General features: G+C 37.6%; 1 protein-coding gene across 2 annotated transcripts in view; it reads right to left on the bottom strand.

Moving 5' to 3' along the window:
• Window positions 1–13,131: 13,131 nt before the first annotated feature.
• The window catches only part of LOC121878857 (HEAT repeat-containing protein 5B-like), a 31,825-nt gene continuing 21,654 nt past the window's right edge, over window positions 13,132–23,302 (bottom strand). For both annotated transcript variants that reach the window (XM_042385274.1, XM_042385275.1), the window contains exons 28-36: window positions 23,006–23,168; window positions 21,756–21,877; window positions 20,550–20,662; window positions 19,656–19,830; window positions 18,622–18,858; window positions 17,503–17,654; window positions 16,739–16,949; window positions 15,691–15,836; window positions 13,132–14,523 (exon numbers count right to left, since the gene is read on the bottom strand). In XM_042385274.1, coding sequence (XP_042241208.1) covers window positions 14,347–14,523; window positions 15,691–15,836; window positions 16,739–16,949; window positions 17,503–17,654; window positions 18,622–18,858; window positions 19,656–19,830; window positions 20,550–20,662; window positions 21,756–21,877; window positions 23,006–23,168 — 1,496 coding nt within the window. In that variant the 3' untranslated portion in view covers window positions 13,132–14,346. The remainder of the gene's footprint in view (window positions 14,524–15,690; window positions 15,837–16,738; window positions 16,950–17,502; window positions 17,655–18,621; window positions 18,859–19,655; window positions 19,831–20,549; window positions 20,663–21,755; window positions 21,878–23,005; window positions 23,169–23,302) is intronic.

Here is a 23,302-nt window from a genome sequence, read left to right as displayed (position 1 = left end):
GGCATGTGTGTGTGTCCCCAGGAGGTCATTGTTGTAGGGCATGTGTGTGTGTCACCCAGGAGGTCATTGTTGTAGGGCATGTGTGTGTGTGTCACCTAGGAGGTCAGGACTGTAGGGCATGTGTGTCCCCCAGGAAGTCAGAGGCTGTGAGGACCATTTGTGTCTCCCCAGATTTAATTCCATGCCCTATTTTAGTGTCATCAGCAAATTTACTTTATTTACTGTCTCTACATACATCTCTATGTAAGTTTATATATATATATATATATATATATATATATATATATATATATATATATATATATATATATATATATATATATATATATATATATATATATATATATATATATATATATATATATATATATATATATATATGTACCCATATGCGGTCAATTAGACAGGGTCCAGGGCAAGTGAATAACAGAACATATGGGATTAATTCCAATAGAACCCAGCCCGACCCCCAAACTCCACTTTTTGACGACAAATAACTATGTTGTAGTAAAAATTCTATCTTAACTTTATGGTGGCATGAAAAACAAGTAATATAGAAGAGGTTAGGTTAGGAAAGATAAAGGTTAACATAGGAAAAATAAAGAATAGGTTAAAAAACGAAAATTTTTGAGGAACACTTACGGTAGTAGAAGAGATGGGTCGGCATACGGGGATGGAGGCTGGTTCCGAGGCAGAGGGCAGATTACTGCCCCTCAGGTGAATCACCATTACTAGGTGAATCAATATCACTGTCACTTACAGTTGTCATGGCTTCCCTGACAAATCCCTCAAAATCAACTTCACTCTCACTCACTGGCTTGGGCTGGCTGTGGTGGGTTGCGGGCGAAGAACTCGGTTATGCTTTGCTGACGGCTGGCTTTGATGTTGTCATGATACACCGTGATGTACGGCTCCATAGCCTGCACCAGTCGGGTATGGAAGACGTCATGGCGTTCATCGTCAGTGTCGCGGGAAACGATGGACTTAATTTTTTCTGTTAACTCTATGAGACACTTAATATCACTATGACTTAAACTAGGTTCTTCGGAGAATGACGCACCTTCTTCCTCCTCTTCACTGGCGGGTTCTTCTTCCAACATCTCGTCGGCAGTCACTTCAGGATCTCTGATCACCTCCATGATGTCTTCGTTGGTGGTCTCGGAGAAGCCTTCAGCTGTAATACTGAGCGCAGCTTCTCTGGCAAGGTCCACTGCTACTGCAACAGTCTGAACCTGACCAGTCACAGGTTCACTCCTCCTCTCACCTGGTATGCCATGCAACACATGTCTCCATGCGTGACGAATCGTAGCAATAGTCAGCAGATCCCATGCCTCCACCAAGAAGTCTACAGCTTGTTTGACGTTAAACTTCTTCCAAAATTGTTTGACGAGAAGTTCTTGAGTCGCCGCCTCTTGTTCCTTGTCCTCGTCGCTTTTACTCTCGCTGTCGGTGTCACCCAGCTTACGCAACTCATCCTTGGTGTTGGTAGAGTCGTTCAGGAGCTTGAATTTCTTTGCCGAGTATGCAGCTTTAACATTGCAGATTAACTCCTGGTCCATAGGCTGGATTAATGACGTAGTGTTGGGAGGAAGGAAGACCACTTTTACGTTGGGGTGACGATCCATAAGTAGGGGCGAGTGTCCAGGTGCGTTGTCAAGGAGCAACAAAATATTGAAAGGAACATTCTGTTGCTCGCAGAATTTCTGCACGTCAGGAACAAAACAGTTGTCAAACCAGAAGAGGGACAGAGAAGAGGACATCCACGCCTTACGTGCGGTTAGCCAGTGGACATTAAGCTTGTTCATGTCCATATTCTTGTAGGCGTGCGGCTTGCGGGCTTTGTGAATCACCGATAACTTTGGTTTACAGGTACCGGAGGCATTGGTGGTAAACAGGACGGTGATGCGTTCCTTCTGCATCTTCCGGCCCCTTACCTTGCTCGCAGACTGGACAACGAAGGTCTTGGAAGGTAACTTTTTCCAGAAAAGACCAGATTCGTCCATGTTAAACACCTGGTCGTCACTGTACTGTCCTTCCTCCATAATCTCACGTAAAAACGGAGGAAAATCTCTAGCCGCCGCACGGTCAGCACTCGCTTCCTCACCAACAATGCTGATGTTGGTGACCTTGTTCCTCCTCTTAAACCTATGCAGCCAACCATGGGAAGCATTGAAGGGTTTGGGCTCTGCAATTCCCAGTTTACGTGTCACTGCTGCGTATAGCTCACGTGCGTACTCCTGCACTGAGCGCGTGTCCACCGCCATGTTGCGTCGCGCCTGACGCACCAAATAACTCACCAGCAAAGTTTCCACTTTTGCCAGCACCCTGTTCTGGCAATACCTGATAGATGAAGCACCTGCAGACTTTGTGATCTTCATGTGCTCCTTTATCTTGGCTGCATCCTTCTTTATTGTACGAATCGTAGATTCGTTGACGCCATGCTGGCGCGCGAGATCAACTTGGCGTCTTCCTTTCTCCAAATCTTGAACAATTTGGTACTTCAGCTCGTAGCTTAATGAACGTCGTGTCTTCTTTGGTTTAGTGCCGCTGGGTCCAGGTAAGGAAAGGTTTCTCTCTGGGGGTGGTGGTCCGGCGGAAGCCATTTTACGGAACAATGGATGCGCGTTAACCCGGCGTGGCCTTGAGGGATGAAACTGCCGCGGCTAGGTCAAGCGTCGTCTCTCCTCCCTCCCTCCCTCCCCGGGGTAGTCACGTCATAATACTTTAAGCCAATTACAGCTAGCAGCAGAGGGGGGTAGGGCTGCATGGCCAATCACAGTCCGAGACGTCATATGACGTCAGTGATAACGCAACAAAGACACACACTGCGCAACCTTACCGCGCCGCTTGCCCAAGCGGAGGGAGGAGGAAGGAGAGGCAGGCAGGCAGGCAGGAGGGCGGGTGGCGCGTGGTCAAAATCTAAAAATAGCATCCGAGCCGGACACTCACCTCGTATATGATGAAAAATGCCGCGTTAAGTGAAAGTTCAGCTTTGGCAAGGCACCGCGTATATGCGAAAACGCGTTAAGTGAAAGCGCGTTAAGCGGGGTAAAACTGTATATATTAAATAATAAAGGTCCAAGGACTGAGCCTTAGGCTACTCCACTGGTGACATTACTCCTTGCTATAGATACAAGAGCAGTACTCCCTGCTATAGATACAAGAGCAGTATTCCCTGCTATAGATACAAGAGCAGTATTCCCTGCTATAGATACAAGAGCAGTATTCCCTGCTATAGATACAAGAGCAGTATTCCCTGCTATAGATACAAGAGCAGTACTCCGTGCTATAGATACAATAGCAGTACTCCTTGCTATAGATATGAGAGCAGTACGCTGTGCTGTAGTTACGAGAGCAGTACTCCGTGCTATAGATATGAGAGCAGTACGCTGTGCTATAGTTACGAGAGTAGTACTTCGTGCTATAGATTTGAGAACAGTACTCCGTGTTAGGAGGAATGAACCCCTTATAAGCCTGAAGCATCTGGCCAGGAGTGAAGCATAGTTATGGCATCTGTACAACCCCAGCTTACTCTATGTTATACAGGTTATGTGTTGCTTCCATGACAGGAAATGGTGAGGCCTAGCATATCTATTTTCAGAATTTGGTAAAATCTTACATCCTGAAATGTGATTGGTGGGAGATCTTCTAATTTAGAAAGTGTTAGGTAAATGCTGTACATTACTGTGTTTTCTTGTTCCTGAATTTCCACCTCCCCATTTGGAGATGCTGCACAGATCTACATTGATAAAAAAAAATTATATCAGGACTAGAAATGGATCTAGTTTGAGAGTTAGGGGGAGGGGAAAATAATAGTAGCAGTGTGAACTAAACCGGAAGACTAGGTGGAAAAACAGAAGCCTGTGGAACACTACTATTGGTAGAGAAAGCGAGAGATTGAATCTTCAAAGACTTATGCTTTGTAGAGGTTGAGGACCATGATCAGGGTTTCCCCATAATCCCTAAGAGAGGATGACCAAAGATGGGTACAACAGGGGAGCAGATCACCAGTAAATCTTGCCTGGCAGAAACCATACTGGTGATCTGACAAGAGAAAGGGAAGGTAATTTTGAAAACCTTAAAAAGGAATAAAGTTAGAGGGATTAGAATGGTCACCCTTCTTTGGGAAGGGCTAAACCAAGGCATGCTTTAAAGAAAATGAAAAAATTGAGTTTTCAGGTAGATGCAATCAAGCACAGGGGCCAGAACTTCAGCACACTCCCTCAAACATGAAGGGGTAGTCCGTCTGTTCCACGTGCCTTACATCCAGATTGGATAACACCAGCAACCCTACAATTGGAAAGTATAGGAAAGTGAGTAGGAGGGGTAGAGTTGGAATCATCTAGGGTGGAGTTAGAGGAAAATAAGGTTGGCTATAGAGCTGTCAGAAAAGAGGAAGTGCAGAAGTTATTACAGAAAAATAGTCGGGTCACATTGTGTGCATAACATTATATTATATTCTAACACTCCTGTAGACCTTGCTACATCAGCATAATATGAGTAATGTAAGTATCAAGACAACGTCCCCAGGTAGGGTTCAGAAAGGTCAATGCTGACCTAAAATCAGCCTCCTCGGCACCCATCTAAGTAGAGAGTGGTAGGTAGACCGTTACTAAGAGAGCGTGTCTTTTTCTGTTCTCTGGACATGAGCTCACAGCTCCATGTGAACAGCTTTGAATGAATGAATAAATATGTATTGTAGTTATTGACAAACCAGAACATTTAACTATGTATTAAAAGAAAGATTATAAGTCAATTGAGATGAGAAGGAAGGGGTTGGGAGCAGCTCAAGAGTGCAGGCCTATAAAATGGAGGCAGTCTGTAGACCTGAGAGGATAAGAATAAAAGGGAGAGAATGGTGGAATATGTTGTTGGCAGTAGTACTAATAAAGAAGAGAAGGTATATGAACACCAGTTGTGAGCAATCAAAAGGCAGCATTTCAATTTTATATTTTAGCTCTCTTTTGGTAACCTTACAAGAAGTGGATAGGTTAGCTGCCCTATGATCCTAGATTAGAGAGAACATCAAGCTTTGCACCAGTGCCTATTCAGATACAAGGGTTAAAAAAGTCATTTATATAATGAACTAAAGTTTATTGCTATAGTCTCTGGAACTTCACATAAACAAGTTTAATTCAATTACAGTACCATTTTATTATATTGTACAGTAATGGAGAAAAACAGCCATATTTGTAGTTCAAACAGTACTGTACTACTCTAATATCAGCCACACTGCTTGCCTACAAAAGGGGTCACACCTAAATCACAGGACAACTTGGTTGGGTAATATCACAATGTTTTCCATAGGGCAATATTTTGAAACCAAGTACAGTACTTAAATCATTCAAGATTATAGATCACTGAATATCTACTATTAAAACAACAGCTCTTTTCTTTTTTGTGTTCACCATCCAGGTCAGGTCAAACGGAGTATATAGTAATTGGTGTACACAGCTAATTAAATATTAAAATAAACTCCGCCTATTTTAAATTATATTTAACACTGCTAGGTACGTACGAGTAGTGTATACAGTATATGGGTGGACGAAGCATATATTGCCAGATGGTCAGGTTCCAATATCTTTTAAGTTATGGCCATTGGTCATCTCCCCTTCACAATCAGTAACAGTCAGGGGATTTATATGATATTCAGGTGACTTACTTAGTCAACAAACAACTTGCTATTTGTAAAGAGGTTGTAATAATAATGGAAATCCATGTGCTAGTAATTACAAATAATTTTAAAAGCATGGTCCTCTGGTGTTGATCTTGTATTTATTGGAAGTCTCAAACTTTAGGATATACCAATCTACAGTACTTGACAGCTAAGTAATACAGGCATTGGCTGCAAATAAAATTACAAAACAAAATAATTTTACCTATTTTTAAAATCAGGAAAAAAATTCATATACTGTACATACAGTTCTTACTAAATAGAAAATGGTATGGTTTCTTAAAACAGTTACCTGTACAACTGGTCAAAATGCACTAAAACCACATTAATTCGGGTTAGTTAGGACGGAGGAAGGTATGACCCAGTGATTGTCCCCCCCATTATGAATACCTAACCAAGATTAGCAATGGGTACATCAATCAGAAAAAGTCGAATGAAAGAGGGTTACATTTACAGTTTTTGTGTAAATCAGCTGAATACTATAAAAGCTTCTTTTTTATTGACGAGTGTGTACTTGTACCTGTACTTTATCTTTCCCTCTTTGCTGAACCTATTAATTTACTCCTTAGAACCATTGTAATAACTACTGTACAAGGAAAAATTTTCTTGTTACCATGGGCTGAATATGAGTACTCAGTATCTTAAATAATGAGAGAAGCAGCTAGGGGAGTAAGCTCGGTATCAGGAAGGATGACATATCCTTTTTCACTGGCACCGTTATGGGAATTGAAATTTATTCTCCTGAATGTTTTCAAAACAAAGACTGTTCATTCAAAATCACAGCAATTCCTCCCTACATAAGAAAAGGATGAAATGTACAATGTGTTCTTTGGTTATTATAACTTAATAATAAAATTAACGACTTTTGCACTGTCATAGAAATTCAATGGCTACTTCTGAGGGAACACTAGGCAGAAATACCACCTTAGTAAATTTCTAATTTAATTCAACAAACCACAGCCTAATGAATTGTGGAGCAAAATATGAATAATCCACTCAAACCCAGCCTTACACAGTATGATACACCGTAATTTTATCTAAAATATTCTTATGGGAAAATTATAACAATGGGTAGAGTAAAAATGTTATATACAGGTATTACATAAAATATGCTTCACAGCAATATAAAGGAAAAATACCTTGAAGTTCAGCTGTATTGGCACTTTTCAATGTCAACAGTAAATTCTTGACACTTGAATGTGTTACCAGTACAGTATCTGGCAAATCACTGTGAGGAGCCCAGTAACTTCCTTCTCTGACCCCCACACTCATTCAATGATAACCCCTCCCTAATGAATTACATTTTCAAGTTTTCCATTACCTTTTATCCAATTTTTGTGACTCCTCTATTGTTTGCAAGGAAACCCCTAAATTCTAGTGTGCTATTATTAAAAATAATAATTGTTTTCTATAAAATATATTTTGTATAAATAAAGCAGAAAGGCAAAGAAACTACATGAAAGGAGAGACACACTGGACTGCACTTACTTTTTGTGCTGTGCTACAGCTGGAGAAGCAAATATACCGTAGTAATTAAAACCACAAGTAACAAGGGACTGTAATACTTAAATATGTCTAGAATACTGTAATAGAAAAAACAAATGATCAACGAAAATATACAGGAGGCAAGTACAGTATATAGTGGTTGAAAACTAATCAAATTTGTCTGGGTAATTAGGATGTGTACTTACCAAATTAAAAAATTTTGACCCTGGGTATCAGAGTGCTGAGGAGTACAGTATATATATATTGAAAGTTTTTTTAAAAACAAAATACGGAAATAAAATTTTTGACTAAAGCAGAAATGGTTCCCATTGCCAATTTTCTTCAGTGAAAAAAAATCACGCCCGGAACTGAATATTAAAGTGTTAACTACTTTAGTGTGTCCAAAATAACAATGCCCTGTACACCAAAAATCAGTATTTAGATCTGAATGCAAACAATGTTCACTGGCTCAAGTGGTAACTCTCACAACTACAGTACTGTACTGTACAAAGGTTGCACAGTTTGAAACTTGAGATTCACAATTTTAACTTGAATATCAAAAATTTGCCATCTAGAGAGGCAGTATTTCAATCTGCAAATGAATAACAATTTCTTATATTATTTACCCCAGTAGCTGCATACTTATGTTAGTTTGCTATAAAGTACAATACTGCATAGCAGTGTCAGCCAACTCCTTTGCCCTCTACAGTTGTAAACCAGTTGTGTCATATTTTGTTACTGGATTTCAAACAGGAAACTGAATTTAAAAAAAATGAATAAAAATTCATTTTCTTGTTGAATAAAATAAATGATAAAAGGGCTAAGTAAATTATAGATAAATTAATGTAAGTACTCTGAGAAGTTTGCTTGGGCAGACAATTTTTGCATGTGTAGGGAGGTAGTGAAGTGTGTTTTGGTGATTGTAAAAATTCATTTTTGTGGTGTACAGCTATTAAGAAGAATTTCCTGAAAAAAAAAATTAAACAGTGTAATTGTTATTATATACAGTAAACCCTCGAGAACTCGGCACATATGGGGCTCTGGCCTTGCCGAGTTATCCCAAATTCCGACTTATCAAGGCACTTCCCCCCCTCCTACAAAGACACAGCAATAAAAATTTATCAACCCATATATGTGTACATGTAATTACTAAATGTAAAAAAGTAGCACTTCCAGCACTGCAGGCAAAGAATGAGGCATCATAGTAGGTGACATAGAGGCACGGTAGGTTACACAGAGGCATGGTAGGTGACAGATATGGTAGGGGACGATGGAAGCACTTATGTACTGTACTACTGTATACTATTGTAGTATAATATACTATTGTACAGTAATTTGTTCACTTATACAGTAGAACGTCGATATAACATGTGATACTTTCCAAGAAAGGTCGCTTTAAACCAATTCGCACTAAATCAGAGTGTTGTTTTAATGGTATAATTGAGTTTGCTACTTGAGAGAAACACAAAATGCTAAAAAGACAGAGTCTACCCAGATGCACCTCAGCCCATCTAGAATAAACAAAACATTGTTTTTTGTAGTATTATGTTAAAACAAACACTCATAAATCAACACAGCTAAAATTAAGGGATGTGAAATGGTCTGTTTACTGGCTGGGAAGAAAGGGGGGGGGGGGAGAGGGAAGTGAGGTGATATGTTTGACAGTTGATGCCAAGGTCTAGTGCTTATTTATTTATCTGTACTCAAGAGTGACATTCATTTTTTTCTTATAAAATATCACTGAACTGACATGGGAGAATATAATTAACATTGGAATTCTTATAAGATAGTGATTAATTTGAATATAAAAATGCTATAACTCGCATTAGACATACAAATTTTAGTTCTAATTTAAGAATACAGTATTATTAAAAGAGCAAAACATTTTATCTCGTGCAAAATATATGACGTTTATACAGTGGTCCCTCGGTTAACGCACACAATCCGTTCTAGAAGGTTGCTCGTTAACCGAAACCATTGTTTCAATGGGTTTTTGGGTAATTGGTTCCAGCTCACCGAAAATTGCCTAAATTCAACAAAAAAGGTAGAAAAGTACACTTACTTTGAGGTGTGTATGTAGAAGGCTCCTGGATGATGATGATGATGATGATGGGAATTAGAATGGGGGTGGAGGAGAAGGGAGAAGAGAAGGCATTGGGGTGGAAGAGAAGTCACCCCATGGAGCCATTTCACCCATAAAATTTTAGTTCTCTTGGTGTAATTCAAAATTATTTTCTTTAAATCAACACTGCATTGCATTATATATTGTCAATATGTAAAATAAATTTCAAAATGACCAATAATTTGCTTGCAAACACAGAAAAAAGCATTTAGTTGAAGAGTCTCAAGCAAGATGTTACCTCCACTGAAAAGACACAAGACTGACGCCTGTATGGTGTGTTGGCAGGCTGGATGGCGCGCATGAAACTAGTGACCTTACCTTCAATTATGTTCAATAATTGTTAAAATGACTAAAAAAATTAATATTAAACTTTTAAAATTATTGAATAGTATAAACTTCTTGATATTTACTAAAATGGTAAGGCATTTAAGCCCTAAAACCGATTACTGTATTGGCAGACTAATACTACAGCTGGTGGACCACCAAATGCAAGCGAAAACATGTGGAGGTCGGCTTGTAAGAAACTCGTTAATCGAGGGATTGCTAGTTAACCGAAGTTAAGAATCTTATGGAAGGTAACTCGTTAACCGAGGGACCACTGTATTCAAATTATTCGCTGTCTTGCAAGGATTCCAGCAATACAAATTATATTCTCCTAACTTTAGTCTGTGACATTATATAAGATAAAAACTTTAAGCCTAAAACACCAAACCCTGGCTGGAAGGGAGGGAGGGAGGAAGGGGAGGTGACAGTGACATGTCTGACAGTTGGCACCAAAGGTCTAGTGAAGTATTTATTTGTTTACTTATGTCCTTTAGCTTGAGTTTATGTTTTTTGCTTATAAAATGTCACAGAAGTGACCGGGGAGGATATAATTTACATTGCTGGAATTCTTATAAGATAGTGATTAATTTAAATATAAAGATGCTATAGTTTGCACTATACAAAAATTTTAATAATTATTTAGTACATTATTTTGAGTACATGTACAGTACAGCTTTGCCCTTAGGACAGTGTAGCGTGGCTAATGAAACATTAGGCACAAATTTTAAAATATGATGCACCAGATTGACTCATGCAAAATAGGAAAGATTCGCTTTAAATTAAAACCTTGTCCTTAATTGTGGGTGTTGCTTAAATCAATAATCTTAAATTGAATCGCTTTAAATTGACATTCTACTTATAAAATAAAAATTTTTACATATAGTCAGCAAACATATGTTCTGCACCCTGGGGTCTGATGACCTCTGCAACGATCACTAATTGAGGCCATATTAATTTGGTAAGGTTGATATTTCTGGTTGTGTGATGCCAGTATGATGTATTTTTTATATCACATATAGTTAATACCGAGAAGTTAACAGGAATCACCAGTTTAAATGAGTGTTGTTCAGAATTCTTGGTCCGGTGTTTCATATTGTATAACACCATAAAAGTGCAGGAAATTTTTTTGTTGACTGTACAAAGTATTTTCATTTAAATACTAAGAGTGCTGTGCTGTACTGTACTGTCCATGTCATGTACAGTGACGCCTGACACACATTCCTGCTTATACTACTTGTACACAGGATGATCTACATCAGAAAGTTTTGCAGGCTTAATTCTTTTCTGCACTTTTTTTTGAGCTGCCAGCGTTACTCTTACCCACACGGTCAGATATGCCGAGATTTTCCCAGATAATTTTATATATCTCGGCATTTCCCGAGTTAAAGTATAATACATTCCAAGACCATATTCGTGCCGAGTTATAAGAAATTTTGAGCTATCGAATGCCAAGTTATCGAGGGTTTACTGTACAAAATGTTCTCTTTGCAAGAACTATTGTATGTAGTAAGATTAAAAATTGAAGAAAACAGGGTGAAATAGTCCTCCTAAATTTTCCAGTCCTGTAAATAAAATGAGAAGAAACTTCATCATAACAGACAAATTGAACTCACCCAAACAAACTTAGCCTGTCATAAAAAAATAATATTTAATTAAGTTAGGAAGGATTTAGTTGGTTTCCGGCCATAAATGAGTTACTCACTTTTCACAGTACACTGTACTTCTAGTTAGGCTTTATACCTTATTTTTGTAAATGTTAATTTTTTCTACATTGTGCAAGCAAGAAAAATCGTTTGTCCTAAGAAATAAATACGGTTTGCAATTTAAAGAGGAAATTCTACTCAGTAGCTGCACAGCACTGGTCCATTTCCACCGTAAAAGATTTTCAGTAAGAAGCCTCAGTCCGGGTGAATTTCACTATAGATCCATGGGAAAGTGGGAGGGCTCAGCCTCCTTGTCTTGACTTTGCTACTGTATAAGATGAGATTTCCAGGATCAATCTCCCATTTATAACCTCATGTTGGTCCAAGGAGACTCATGTACCTATAGCCAGCTAAAAGTGGAGGCAGTTAAATGAAAATCTAATGCTAACGTGTACTGTACCCCACAAAGAGGGGCAGTCTGGAATGTAAAACTAAAATTACAAACTCCCCCAGCACCACATAATGCTCCAGTACTATATTCTCATTTAAGTACAGTAGTGACCTGTACACACACACACACACAAAATAGGACCTTGTTTATCCCAAAATCTATAAACCACATAATATCCAAGATAATCACAGACTCTTGCCTTTCATTTATTATCCAATTAAGTCCATCATCCAAAAACACAGCTGTACTTTTACATATGATTATTCCAAACACCAGTGTTACAATTAGTAGCTAAATAAGTTTGGCATTGTTTACAAGCCACTTGCTCACTAGACAGCATATAGTTCATGTTTGTTGTTACAAGACAATATGTACTCTACATATAAAGTACACATAAATGAGTGTAGGTAGCGAGGTGCGGTGCATTGATATGATACGTATGAAAGCAGGACTCAAGACACCCACACATATTCAACCACACAAACCGTCTGGACTGATGCTGGATTTTCCGGACCTTTTACAAATATTTCTGGTGAATAGAGGTGTGGTCCGGAGCGCCTCAGAGTCCAAAAAAGGTGAATTCCGGTGTATAGAGTATCTTCTGTATAATCTATTGTCTCCTCATTACCCTGCCCATAGTTCATGCAACAATATTTCACTAACTTCTCTGTAACATTTCCTGGTTAATTAGGTGTGTGTGTTTTCCAGAGGATCTGACTGAATTTGATAGTACTTTATATATTAGTGCCATTAATTTACAACTTGGGGCTCACAGGAGCCATTTCCCTAATAAGTTTACTGGGAAATGAAGACTGAGCATAAGATGACCCAATTTTAATGGAAACTGAAGACCGATTAGAGCTCTTATGATGCCGTTAAGTTTGTGGTCCATTAAGACAGATCTCATTAAGTTCCACATCATAATAAAACCCAATTTAATAGAAAATAACGATCAGGCCCGAATTCAATTCCTATCTGCCACAACGTTTATGGCTCATTAAAGCTTAAGGCTACTTGGGCCCCTGTCCTAATTAGGTTCAATTTCCATGGAAAACAAAAGTGAGCAGTAATCTGAGTGTGCCAATAAGTCTTAAGCTAAATTTAGTTTTACTAAGCCAAGAGGTCTTTGAGCCTAATGAACCCTAAACTTACAGGCAACCTTAAATTTGGGCTGAATCTTTGCATTCAACTGAGGTTGAGTCCTATGAAAAGGAAGGGGATCAATGGGCCCCATATTTTGGGTTTATTTTTGAAAGTTGCAAAATTAAAATCTAGAAATTAGACAAGTAACAAGAAAATGTTCAGTTTAGGGAAAACTTTTGTTTGTTCAACAGAATATTGATGGTTAAACAGAATTCTGTTAACTTCACTGGCCACACACTGATTAATCTGGTTAAGGGAGTTTACAATATATGTATATCATAAACACACAGTATGGTAACATGTATAATTTCAAAGCACCACAGTCAATGTACATTTTCAGTTTTTCATTCATCCTCACATTCCTTTCACACACAAACTACTTAAAAATTACCTTCACCAAGACTAGATTTTAGTATTTACAGATATATAGTAAATATGTTTTTATCATTTATTACCTGCTCTATATCCCAACCTGTTCCAGAAGAACATTACCTGACAAGTATACTGATAAGGTATTTGTTAACCCTTTAAGGATGATTCCCCCCCAACTGTTATGTAATAAGCTTTTCCATCCACTTTTGAATGATTACATGCACATAGATGGGTCCCTAGCAAGCCTACCAAGCATGCGAATTTGCCTGAGGTGCACAATTTAATATTAAAACAAGTACGTATACTGTATACTGTAAGTGAGTAATTATCAATCATCATTCATATTCTCTCACATCTTCATTGATTTTCTATAATAAATCAATGGGGAACTGCTAAAAATCAAGCTTAATACCACAGTCAATTGTAAATACTCTTGCGTAAGGATAGTATATAGTTTCTTTTGAAAATCTAAAAAATCTCATCTGGCTGGTCACCCGAAATGTTCAAGCAATCACCCCTAAAGGGTTAATGAGTCAGCAATGTGAGGTTTTCAACTTAAGCTAACTTATCATAAGCTTCTTTGCAAACTTTGGAGACATGTTTTATTAAGGTGTTACATTAGCCCATATTGAGGCCCACGACCAACTAATGTTTCTCTCAGTGGAAGATGAGGACAATGAGAGCTAAGTTCTTGTACACTTACCTATGTCTCCTTTAAGGCAAAGTGTTGTGATAAAAGTGTAAAGAATTTAGGTCTAACAACTACAGATCTTTGCTCAATAGTATGTAGAGCAATGGAAGAACTAGTATGATTTGTTTTTAATATATTTTTCTAACTATATTCTATACACTTTTCCCAATTGTACAACTTCTTCAAAACCATAGTCTTGGGATATCTACATTTTGACATCATATACACATACACACACACACTCCCTCACACTACTCATCCTTACCATCTGGCTACAATGCCTCAATTTTTGATGAAAATTAAGAGTACATGATACACATAAAATCATTTCCAATACTACAATGACTGATAGATACCATAATTGGAATTGAACAATTAGATAATGGATAAACAAACTGGTAGATATTTCAGCCTTTTCACATGCACCTTATGATATTGGTTCTAAGTCTTTGAAGCAAAATTAGAAAAGTCTGTCTTTAACTTAATGGTTGGTTGGTGTTGCATTGAGTCCTGCATCAATGAACTGTCGGCTTTGCTTCTGGCTTCTTGTTGGCCTCTCAGTGCACTTTCTAGTCTCAAACGTAACTCTGGCTTGCTTGTTAAAACAGCACGGAACTCCTGCAAATATATATTATGACTGATATAACGAATCTTGGGAAAAATACACAGCACAGTATATCTACATGATATAAATGACATAAACAATGGAGGTGTAAATCAGAGCTCTGGTAGAGAGAGACAGTGTATACAAGGGTATAAGAGAATTGCTGACACAAATGGAAGGTGCTGTGCTTGTGTGTGTGTTTATGAGATGTGCCTGGAAAGTGAAGGTTTTTCTTACAGATGTTTACCAATTGTGAGAGGGTGAGTCTAGCTATTTGGAAGTGAGTATTACAGACCTTAAGGGAAGTATACAGGGAAACAGTGTGCCTGGTTATGTACTCAACCACTTAAACACTTCTTTAATTGTAAAGTAAGATATCCAACCACAGCTGAGTAAACTGGATGTACCATAGGTACAGTCAGAAGCAGTAATTGTTACCTCCCTCCTCTAGTAGTCAGAGTCACAGTCAGTGAATGTCGATATTAACACAATACAACATCGCCAGCCATGATAGTTCCAAAACTACCCAGCAACATCTAGACTGGGCTCTAGCTACTGGTTGGGGGGAGGGGGGGGGCTAATTACTACTTCTGACTGTACAAACCAGTGACCCTAAGGATTGATGGCCAGTACTGTAACCACTCAACCACCACACCTCCTCTAGCTGGTTAAGTGTTCTTCGATAATATGTTAGATATGCTGAAAGACATTTCACCCTTCTAACACCACTTAACCTGTCCATATGAGTAAAATTAACACCTGGACTACTGTTCATAAAAGCCTCAATCCAAAAAGAGCACTCAGCTGTCAGCAAGGTCTGAGCAGGAATATAATGTCTGCAACTTAAAACAAGTGATTGGACTCTGAAGTGATTGATCTGGACTGAGTGATTTATAGTATGAAAACAAACAATGAATAAATTGAAATATATTTTGTTATCCTTAATAACAAAACTCATACTGTTTTACTAAATAATTATCCTTTGGTAGACCAGTATGAAGGTAAAGGAAAATCTTATTTATCATATCAAGTTTTCAATTTCTTTGCCACAATTGGGGCCTGGGGTTTTGAATCCTAGCCTTGCTGTCTAAACAGAGTTGCTAGGCCCTTATACTCATACAAGGTAATAAACTACAAATTTTGTTTTAGTTTAGAATAAATCATACCAATACAGTACATACTTGTGGATATTGTGGTCCAATTTTCTGAAGTCTTGCTAATGCGTACTGATGAAGCTGCCGAGTTGGGTGATTCACACTACTCAGTCGATTAGTGTCTTGTAAAGCTCCAACCATTATGCCAACCAACACTCCCACCAGCTCATTCCCTATAAAAGAACATTTAAGCTCCTTGCTGTAAAAATGCGTAACTGTAGTATAGTAGTTCATATGGTATAGTACAATATTAACTCTCCGTACTGAAATTTGCTATACAGGTACAGTATAGAGAACCACACCTCAGATTCCACCATTACCTCTCTAAACTGAACGAATCTCCTATACACCGAACTCTCTATGAAACCCCTCCTTAATTATCTCAAATATAAAAAAGTAATACAGTTATAGTAAAATAAAAATAATAACAATAAAGGGGCCCCCCAAATTCGTGGGGGTTAGGTTCTCAAAATGGCTGCGAATCGCCAAATCCGTGAATAACATTTGCGGACCGGGGGTGAGGGGTTACATTTTTACTTGTGTACAAAGAAATGTATATTCCCTTTATGTGTTTGCCCTTAGGACAATTATTTCTTTTACCTGTACAGTATTGTATATATGTTGTGTGTGTAGACACATACACAAAACACATACAAATAAATAATAATTGGAAAATACTCTCACAAATAATCAGAAACAAATTCATTAAAAATGTGACAGTCTACCCTTAAGTTCGTGCTTTATTAATAAAGTAATAAAGCTCCCTGTCTCAGCCTCGAAAATGCCGGTAACTTTAAAACTACCGGTACCCACTGACATTCTTGGGTACATCCATGGTTTCATCTGCAAATAATAGAAAAACGTTTAATATAAATCCATGAACTTGGGGACCTCCTGTACAGTAATAATAATAATAATAATAATAATAATAATAATAATAATAATAATAATAATAATAATAATAATAATAATAATAATAATAAGAGAGGTAACACTGTATCTTTAACTTTAACAAACAGTCTTCCTCCATAGTACTGTCTGAGTTACATAAAATGTAACAAATTTAAAATCTTACTGTGTTCTGGTAATGTTCTTGGTATCAAAAGCTCCATTGCACTCAGACTCTCTGTGATAAGCTGCAGCTCTGCTTGACTTGACAGACTTGTGTGAGCTTCATGAAGGTATTCTAGGATGCGTGGTGCCAGGGCATGAATATATGGAGTTGATATTTCACTATCGGTGTGGCTGAAGATCGATTCCAGAGTCTGTATACACTGGATACGTACCTGGAATTTTGAAAAGAACATTTTTACTTGTGAAGAGGCTGCTAGAAAGAAATTATTCTGCTTAAGTTGATGAAACCCTCTCCCCTTATTGAACAAGATGCCTCCAGTAAATATTTTTTCTCTTACTCATACAATACTTCAATACACTTCTGTAGATTCTTTTGTCAATACAGATTAAATACATACTACTTCACTGCAATTCCACCATTATTTTTATGTAAATCAAATCCTTCTCACCTTACTGTATTTATAACACGTCTCTTAGTAATTTTCTCCAAATACCCTGTACTATACTGTACATACATCATCTGATCTTTTACCCTACCAAATACAGCCTTCATAAATGCCTTGTCTACATAATTTATCACTCCTTAATCGCTCTTATTTTCCTTCTTCTACTTCCACTTATTTTATATTAACATACAAAAATGATGGACATGGAACTCCTAACTACAGCTTTCCCTCTTAAATCTGTTTGTTACCAAGGAAACATAACAACTAAACACAAACAATGAAATAAATGAAAACATGCAGTAAAATACATCATCCTTACATCGAGCTGCTGATGCTGTGTGGCCATTTTGAATAAGTTAATTGCAGGATACTGTAGGTTGTGGGGCCGACTGACAGATGGTGGTGCATGGAGGATCAGCTGGGCAATACCTCTCAGGACAACGACCTCATCTGTCACACGTTCTTCTTCACCTGTAACCACCAAAAAATATTACTAAATACAATGTTACAACAATTACAGGTGAAATATTTTAATACGTAAAATGGTAATGCAATAAAATGTGCCTCAAATGTGTGGGGCTTCACAGTACTGGGTTAGATATACGTTCATTGATATATCGCTTTCTTAATTTGTTGATGTGAGGCAACCTGGGTAAGTGCAACTCCCTCCAGTGATCTTCCTTTATATGTGAATGGTATCACTTGGCACACAACTATAACCTACAGCACAATACCACATAGATATCCAACCCATAGATAAGCTTCACTAACACTTATTTTTTGTTAAGATATTACATATAAATTTTGAAACATCTGTACAGTGATCATAGTGGTAAGGAAATACGTAAGGCTTAAAAAATCTAAACGGTTATACAAAGGCCATTTACCCTCAACAGCATTAGCTACCACTTAACAGATAACATTTCCACATTTAGAATACACAACCATACTTAAATAACTTGAACTACTGCACAGTATATGGTTCACATCTACAGCCCTGAGGAACATTATGAGAAACCTAACTCTGGGTTTTGACTTAATGATATGGAATCTTCCTCCGTCTTAAAGTAACCGCTTTCTCTGTTAGGGTTTGGGAGATTTATTTCAACATATGCTTAATGGTTGAAAAGCTGTTTATAGCAGTAACACTGATGCCACTAGACACTATTTGCTGCCACATGAGCAGGTTAAGCCCACTGGTGAGGGCATGGCTTTCCAGGGTGTTCCATTCAAGGTGCTACAGATTTATCAGTGGTAACCCAAAGACTAAAAATATTTAATAAGAAATAGAACTAGATAATAGACAATGTAATTATGTATACAGCTTTTTGTATCAAATTCATAAAACAAACAGTACCAAACTTTAGTGCCCATAAATATAATTTTCTTGTTTATTGTACTTTGATGAGAACAAAAATACTCTTACTACTGTACTTACAAGTTTTACTAAGATCAATAATGTTGGCAAGAGCTGATTGCAGTAGATTGCACCACTGGTCCTTAGACCTGGGATCACGAGCATAAGGATGTCGAGCCAACGTAGCCAGAGCATCTAAGACTTTGGTCATGAGTGCAGGGGTGTTTTGAAGGCCATGACTGGGGCGAGACTTGCTCCCACACTCACGCAATACACCCGTGAGCAGATATAATACAGTTGGTAAGATGGCTACTCCACCTAGTAAAAGGTGACAACAGCAATAAATTAGTCACAATTTCTACGAAATGTTTACATTTGTTTGGTAATGCCTATAGAGTATCTGAAAAATAATGTTAGTTTCTATCTAACAGCAATTTTCCTGTTAGATAGAACTATATCCCTGTAATCAATAGTTTGTTCCCTGTACCATGGGTGCACATTTTGAAAACACGGGACAAAGTATCAATTGTACCCCAAAATTTTTGAAAGCCCAGGATTAAATTCCAATTGTACCTTCCATTAAGTGAAAAGTATTTATAACAGTTCTAAAACCTCATCAGCCAAAACATTAACGAAGTGTAAAAATGCATAACAATTGTCCGCAATGAAGAAATATTGCAAGAGTTTGTGTTGGAAAATAGCTTAGTTACAGCTGCACTTGGACCTGTGTAGCAACAAATGAACAGCATCAGTCAACTCTTCAAGTTTCCATAAGATAGCAAAGATTTTTAGGTGTGGAAGAACAAAATGTATATAAATAAAAAAAAATTGAGTTGGGAATATATTGAAACGAATTTATATTACTAGTTAAACAAGGACACACCAAAATATGGGTAATGCAAGTGCACAGGCTATGTTTTGTTTCTATTAGCTTTAGAAACAATTCAATCCTGTCACCTCAAAGGGAAAGATCCTTCAGAAATCATTCATAAATACCCTGAATTTTCAGAAAAACTTGGAGCTGAACTCACTTTCTTTTGCATGCAGCTTAACATCTCAACATTAGAGGACCATAGGCAAACATTCAAAGAAATGACTCCCAACAACCAACTTACCAGCTGGGGAGCACAGATTAGGTAGTGCAGTTAGTAAAGTTACAGTGGAAGAGAGAAGAGCTTCAAGCTGGTAAGTCTTGGCATGATGTCGAGGAGGTGCCAGCAGTGAAGGTGCTGAGGCCACCACCTGAGGAGCCAGACGTGGCTTGTGGCGAACTAATGTACACAGACACACCTGGTAAATATGCCAAAAACAAAATCAACATATAAAAAGTCTTAATTTGTTCAGGGAGATGATTCTCTAGGTCTAGGTAGTGACAAAACTAAGCCATTATACATTGTACTAACCTTATTCCATACCAAACTCCTTGAGGTGAACAAGAACATTTAAAAAAATAAATTAGAAAAAATACCCAAGTTGGTGGCTGAGCTTATAATTTCCCATTCCCCCTTGGGCAAGAGGGTAACAGAGGAATTGAGGAAATGAACTCGTTAACTATGACTGAAAAGTTCTGAACTGTGATGTAAGTTCATAAAGCATTTCCCTTATAACCAACTGTTTAAATCATCGTTTGATGAATGTGCAACAATGTGGCTGAATGAATCTACTAAACTGTCAACATTCCTGCCACCACTAGATAGGTAGTTTTATAGATGCCATCTATCAGTAAGGAACAGTCTTATGGATCACATTTGATATTATGTACCAGTCATGAAGGATACAGTTACACAAGACCAATTACACATCTTTTGAGTTGGGAGCCTTACAATTTATCAACCATGTTTTGACTGAAATCCAAGTCATCATCACTAAACCCAAATGCAATCTCAAAACCTGTGCAGGTCAAAAAACAGTGGAAAGTTTCTCAGTAGCAGTATCTAATATGCCAGTATGATTAAAGTGGCCAATTCACTATATGACAACCTCTGTGATGTGAAAATGTAAATTCTTACCTGAAGAGCAGCAAACACCAAAGATTGTGCTGTGTTGATTTCTCCAGACTCCTTGCCCTCACCCAGAAGGTCTGCCTCACAGCCTTCACACTCCTGGTTGGCTGGCTTCTCCTCTGTACATAAATTTATTCAGACATTTCATATATTTTTAGTTGCTTCTTAAGAATTAATAATTTGATCAGCTAGCTATGATAAAAACTATAAAACTTTTTACCATTTAAAGTAAAAAAAAACAATGAATAGTGAGTACAGGGGACTCCCTAAATTCTTGGGGGTTGGGTTCTCAAAATGGCCGCGAATCACCAATTCCATGAATAACATTTGCGGACCGGGGGGGGAGTACATTTTTACTTGTGTACAAAGAAATGTATTTCCCTTTATGTAATTGCCCTTAGGACAATTATTTCTTTTATCTTTATTGTACTGTATATATATGTGTATGTGTGTGTGTGTGTGTGTGTGTGTGTTGACACAAAAACACAAAACACATACAAATAAATAATATTTTGGAAACTACTCTCACAAATATATAATCAGAAACAAATTTATTAAAAATGTGACAGTCTACCCTCAAGTCCGTGCTTTATTAATAAAGTAATAAAGCACGAACTTGAGGGTAGACTGACATTTTTAATAAATTTGTTTCAGATTATTTGTGAGAGGATTTTCCAATTATTATTTATTCATGTGTGTGTTTTGTGTGTGTGTGTCTACACACACTCACACATATTTACAATACAGGTAAAGGAAATTATTGTCTCTAGAACAAATGGCTCCCTGTCCCAGCCACGAAAATGCCGGCAACTTTAAAACTACCCACAGACATTCTTGGGTACATCCAGGGTGTCATCCGCGAATGATAAAGGACCGCAAAATAAAAATCCACGATCTTGGGGGGGGCCCCCTGTACAACATTAGTTGACAAGTAATTCAACCCTCATCAGGCTCAGCCATAGCAAACTTTCTAGGCATTAAGCTCTTCCATTATAGCTGACTTCTACCCTACCCTAAAAGGAATGAGAGTATCTAAGTTACCCAGAACTGGGGTCAGCCCTTCACTAGGTGACTCAAGAATTCTGAAGCTGGCTCATAAAATGGAAGGTGGTGGGTAGAAAGGCTTCCAATATCAACTAAACAAGCATAATTGCCTGGTAGAGCAACATGCAATAATGAACAGATTCAACTAAAGATGGGTAAAGCTTTTACCTTTGTGCGTTTTCTTTTTTCTTTTCTCCTCATCCAGAGCTTGTTGTGCAGCCTTTACCACCAGTGAGACTACTGTTACTGCTGACTGATGAACATCTGTGTGGTCTGAGCTTAGCACTTGTCTGTAGACAAAAAACACTTATGTTAATATCAACATTTATCCTTCTATCATACCTAACAACTGAAGTACTGTACAGCAAATACAAATAAATATTATTGTGATGTGCCTGCCCTAAGAGAAGGTTCAAGGTTCTGAGTTGGGTTTCTTGGCCATGGGTCTAAAAGTATTGTGTGTTAAAATGAAAATTTCCTCAGCTGTTGTGTTCTTTTAAATAAAAACCCTAAATCTACTTAAAACGTGTTTTCATAATAGCAATACTGTACAGTCATAAGTACTAAAAATGCAGGGGAAGAATGAAGGTTAAGTTACATAATTTTCAGTATTACATCACATAAGCATCATATTATGGACAAATACCCAATGGATAAGGTCATTTAAGAACCAGTTTGCTTTGGTATGATTTGTTCTGCTTGAGATGCATTTTAATAATAATAATAATACCGGTAATAATAATAATAATTAACGGTTTATTGAAAGAGCTTGGCAGCCAGAAGGCTGAAAATATACAGCTACATATTTGGGGAATGGGTTTCGAATTGCAAATAATATACAAATAACATAAGTGAAATAAATAAGATATATAATAACTAGATGGGGAAAAGCTCAAACTACAGGGCATTTCAACATAGTGACAGTGCAAGAAGTAGTATTTACTGGGAGTGAATACACTGGTTTATTACAAGTTATTGATAATTTTTACAATGGTTGGGACTGGGCTGTTCTTATAGCGATCAGTTCGTGCACGTATGGGCTGGATGCGGTTGTGGTGTCGAACAGCATTTTAAGCTTTCCAGACGTAGAAGTTCTTCCTTATGACTAAATTTCAAATGTGTTGCATTCTTTCTCCTTTTTCAAGATAGAGATAAGAGATCATCCTATTTAGATTCTCTAGGAATATACACAGGAACCCAAAACATGAATAGCTATGTCATTTTATTCAGGGGGTCCAGACACACAAAATAGTATACTGTATAGTAACTGGCAAATGTGGACAAGAGTAAACTAACGTAATACTAACCCACCCTCCTTATTGGAGATTGTTGATGTGTGAAAAAAATTATTGACAACTTTAAGAATTATACTGTTTTAGGTACATTAGAAATATTGCTAATGAATGACAGATAATTACCTATGCATTACTGTTGCAATTTCTGTAGTGAGGCTAGCATTGGGACCAACTATTTTTGCTGGCCAAGGGGAGGACAACAATGTTTCAAGAGATCGTAGACACACAACACTACGCTCTGGGTCATCACTGTGCACTGGACTACAGAGCCACTCTAAACATATTCCTGTAATACAAAAATAATTACTCTTTGGTTTAAGAACAAGAATACAAAAAACATAAATTCAGTCCATTTTCACCAAAGTTTCTTGAATAACAATTTCTCCTGGATATTACATACAAAATCTGTTTATAAATAGC

This window comes from Homarus americanus, unplaced genomic scaffold (assembly GCF_018991925.1).
Source record: "Homarus americanus isolate GMGI-L3 unplaced genomic scaffold, GMGI_Hamer_2.0 scaffold54840, whole genome shotgun sequence".
In the NCBI taxonomy this organism is placed as follows: Eukaryota; Metazoa; Arthropoda; class Malacostraca; order Decapoda; family Nephropidae; genus Homarus; species Homarus americanus.
The sequence above is the reverse complement of the archived record's forward strand: the minus strand, read 5'-3'. Positions and strand labels throughout refer to the sequence as shown.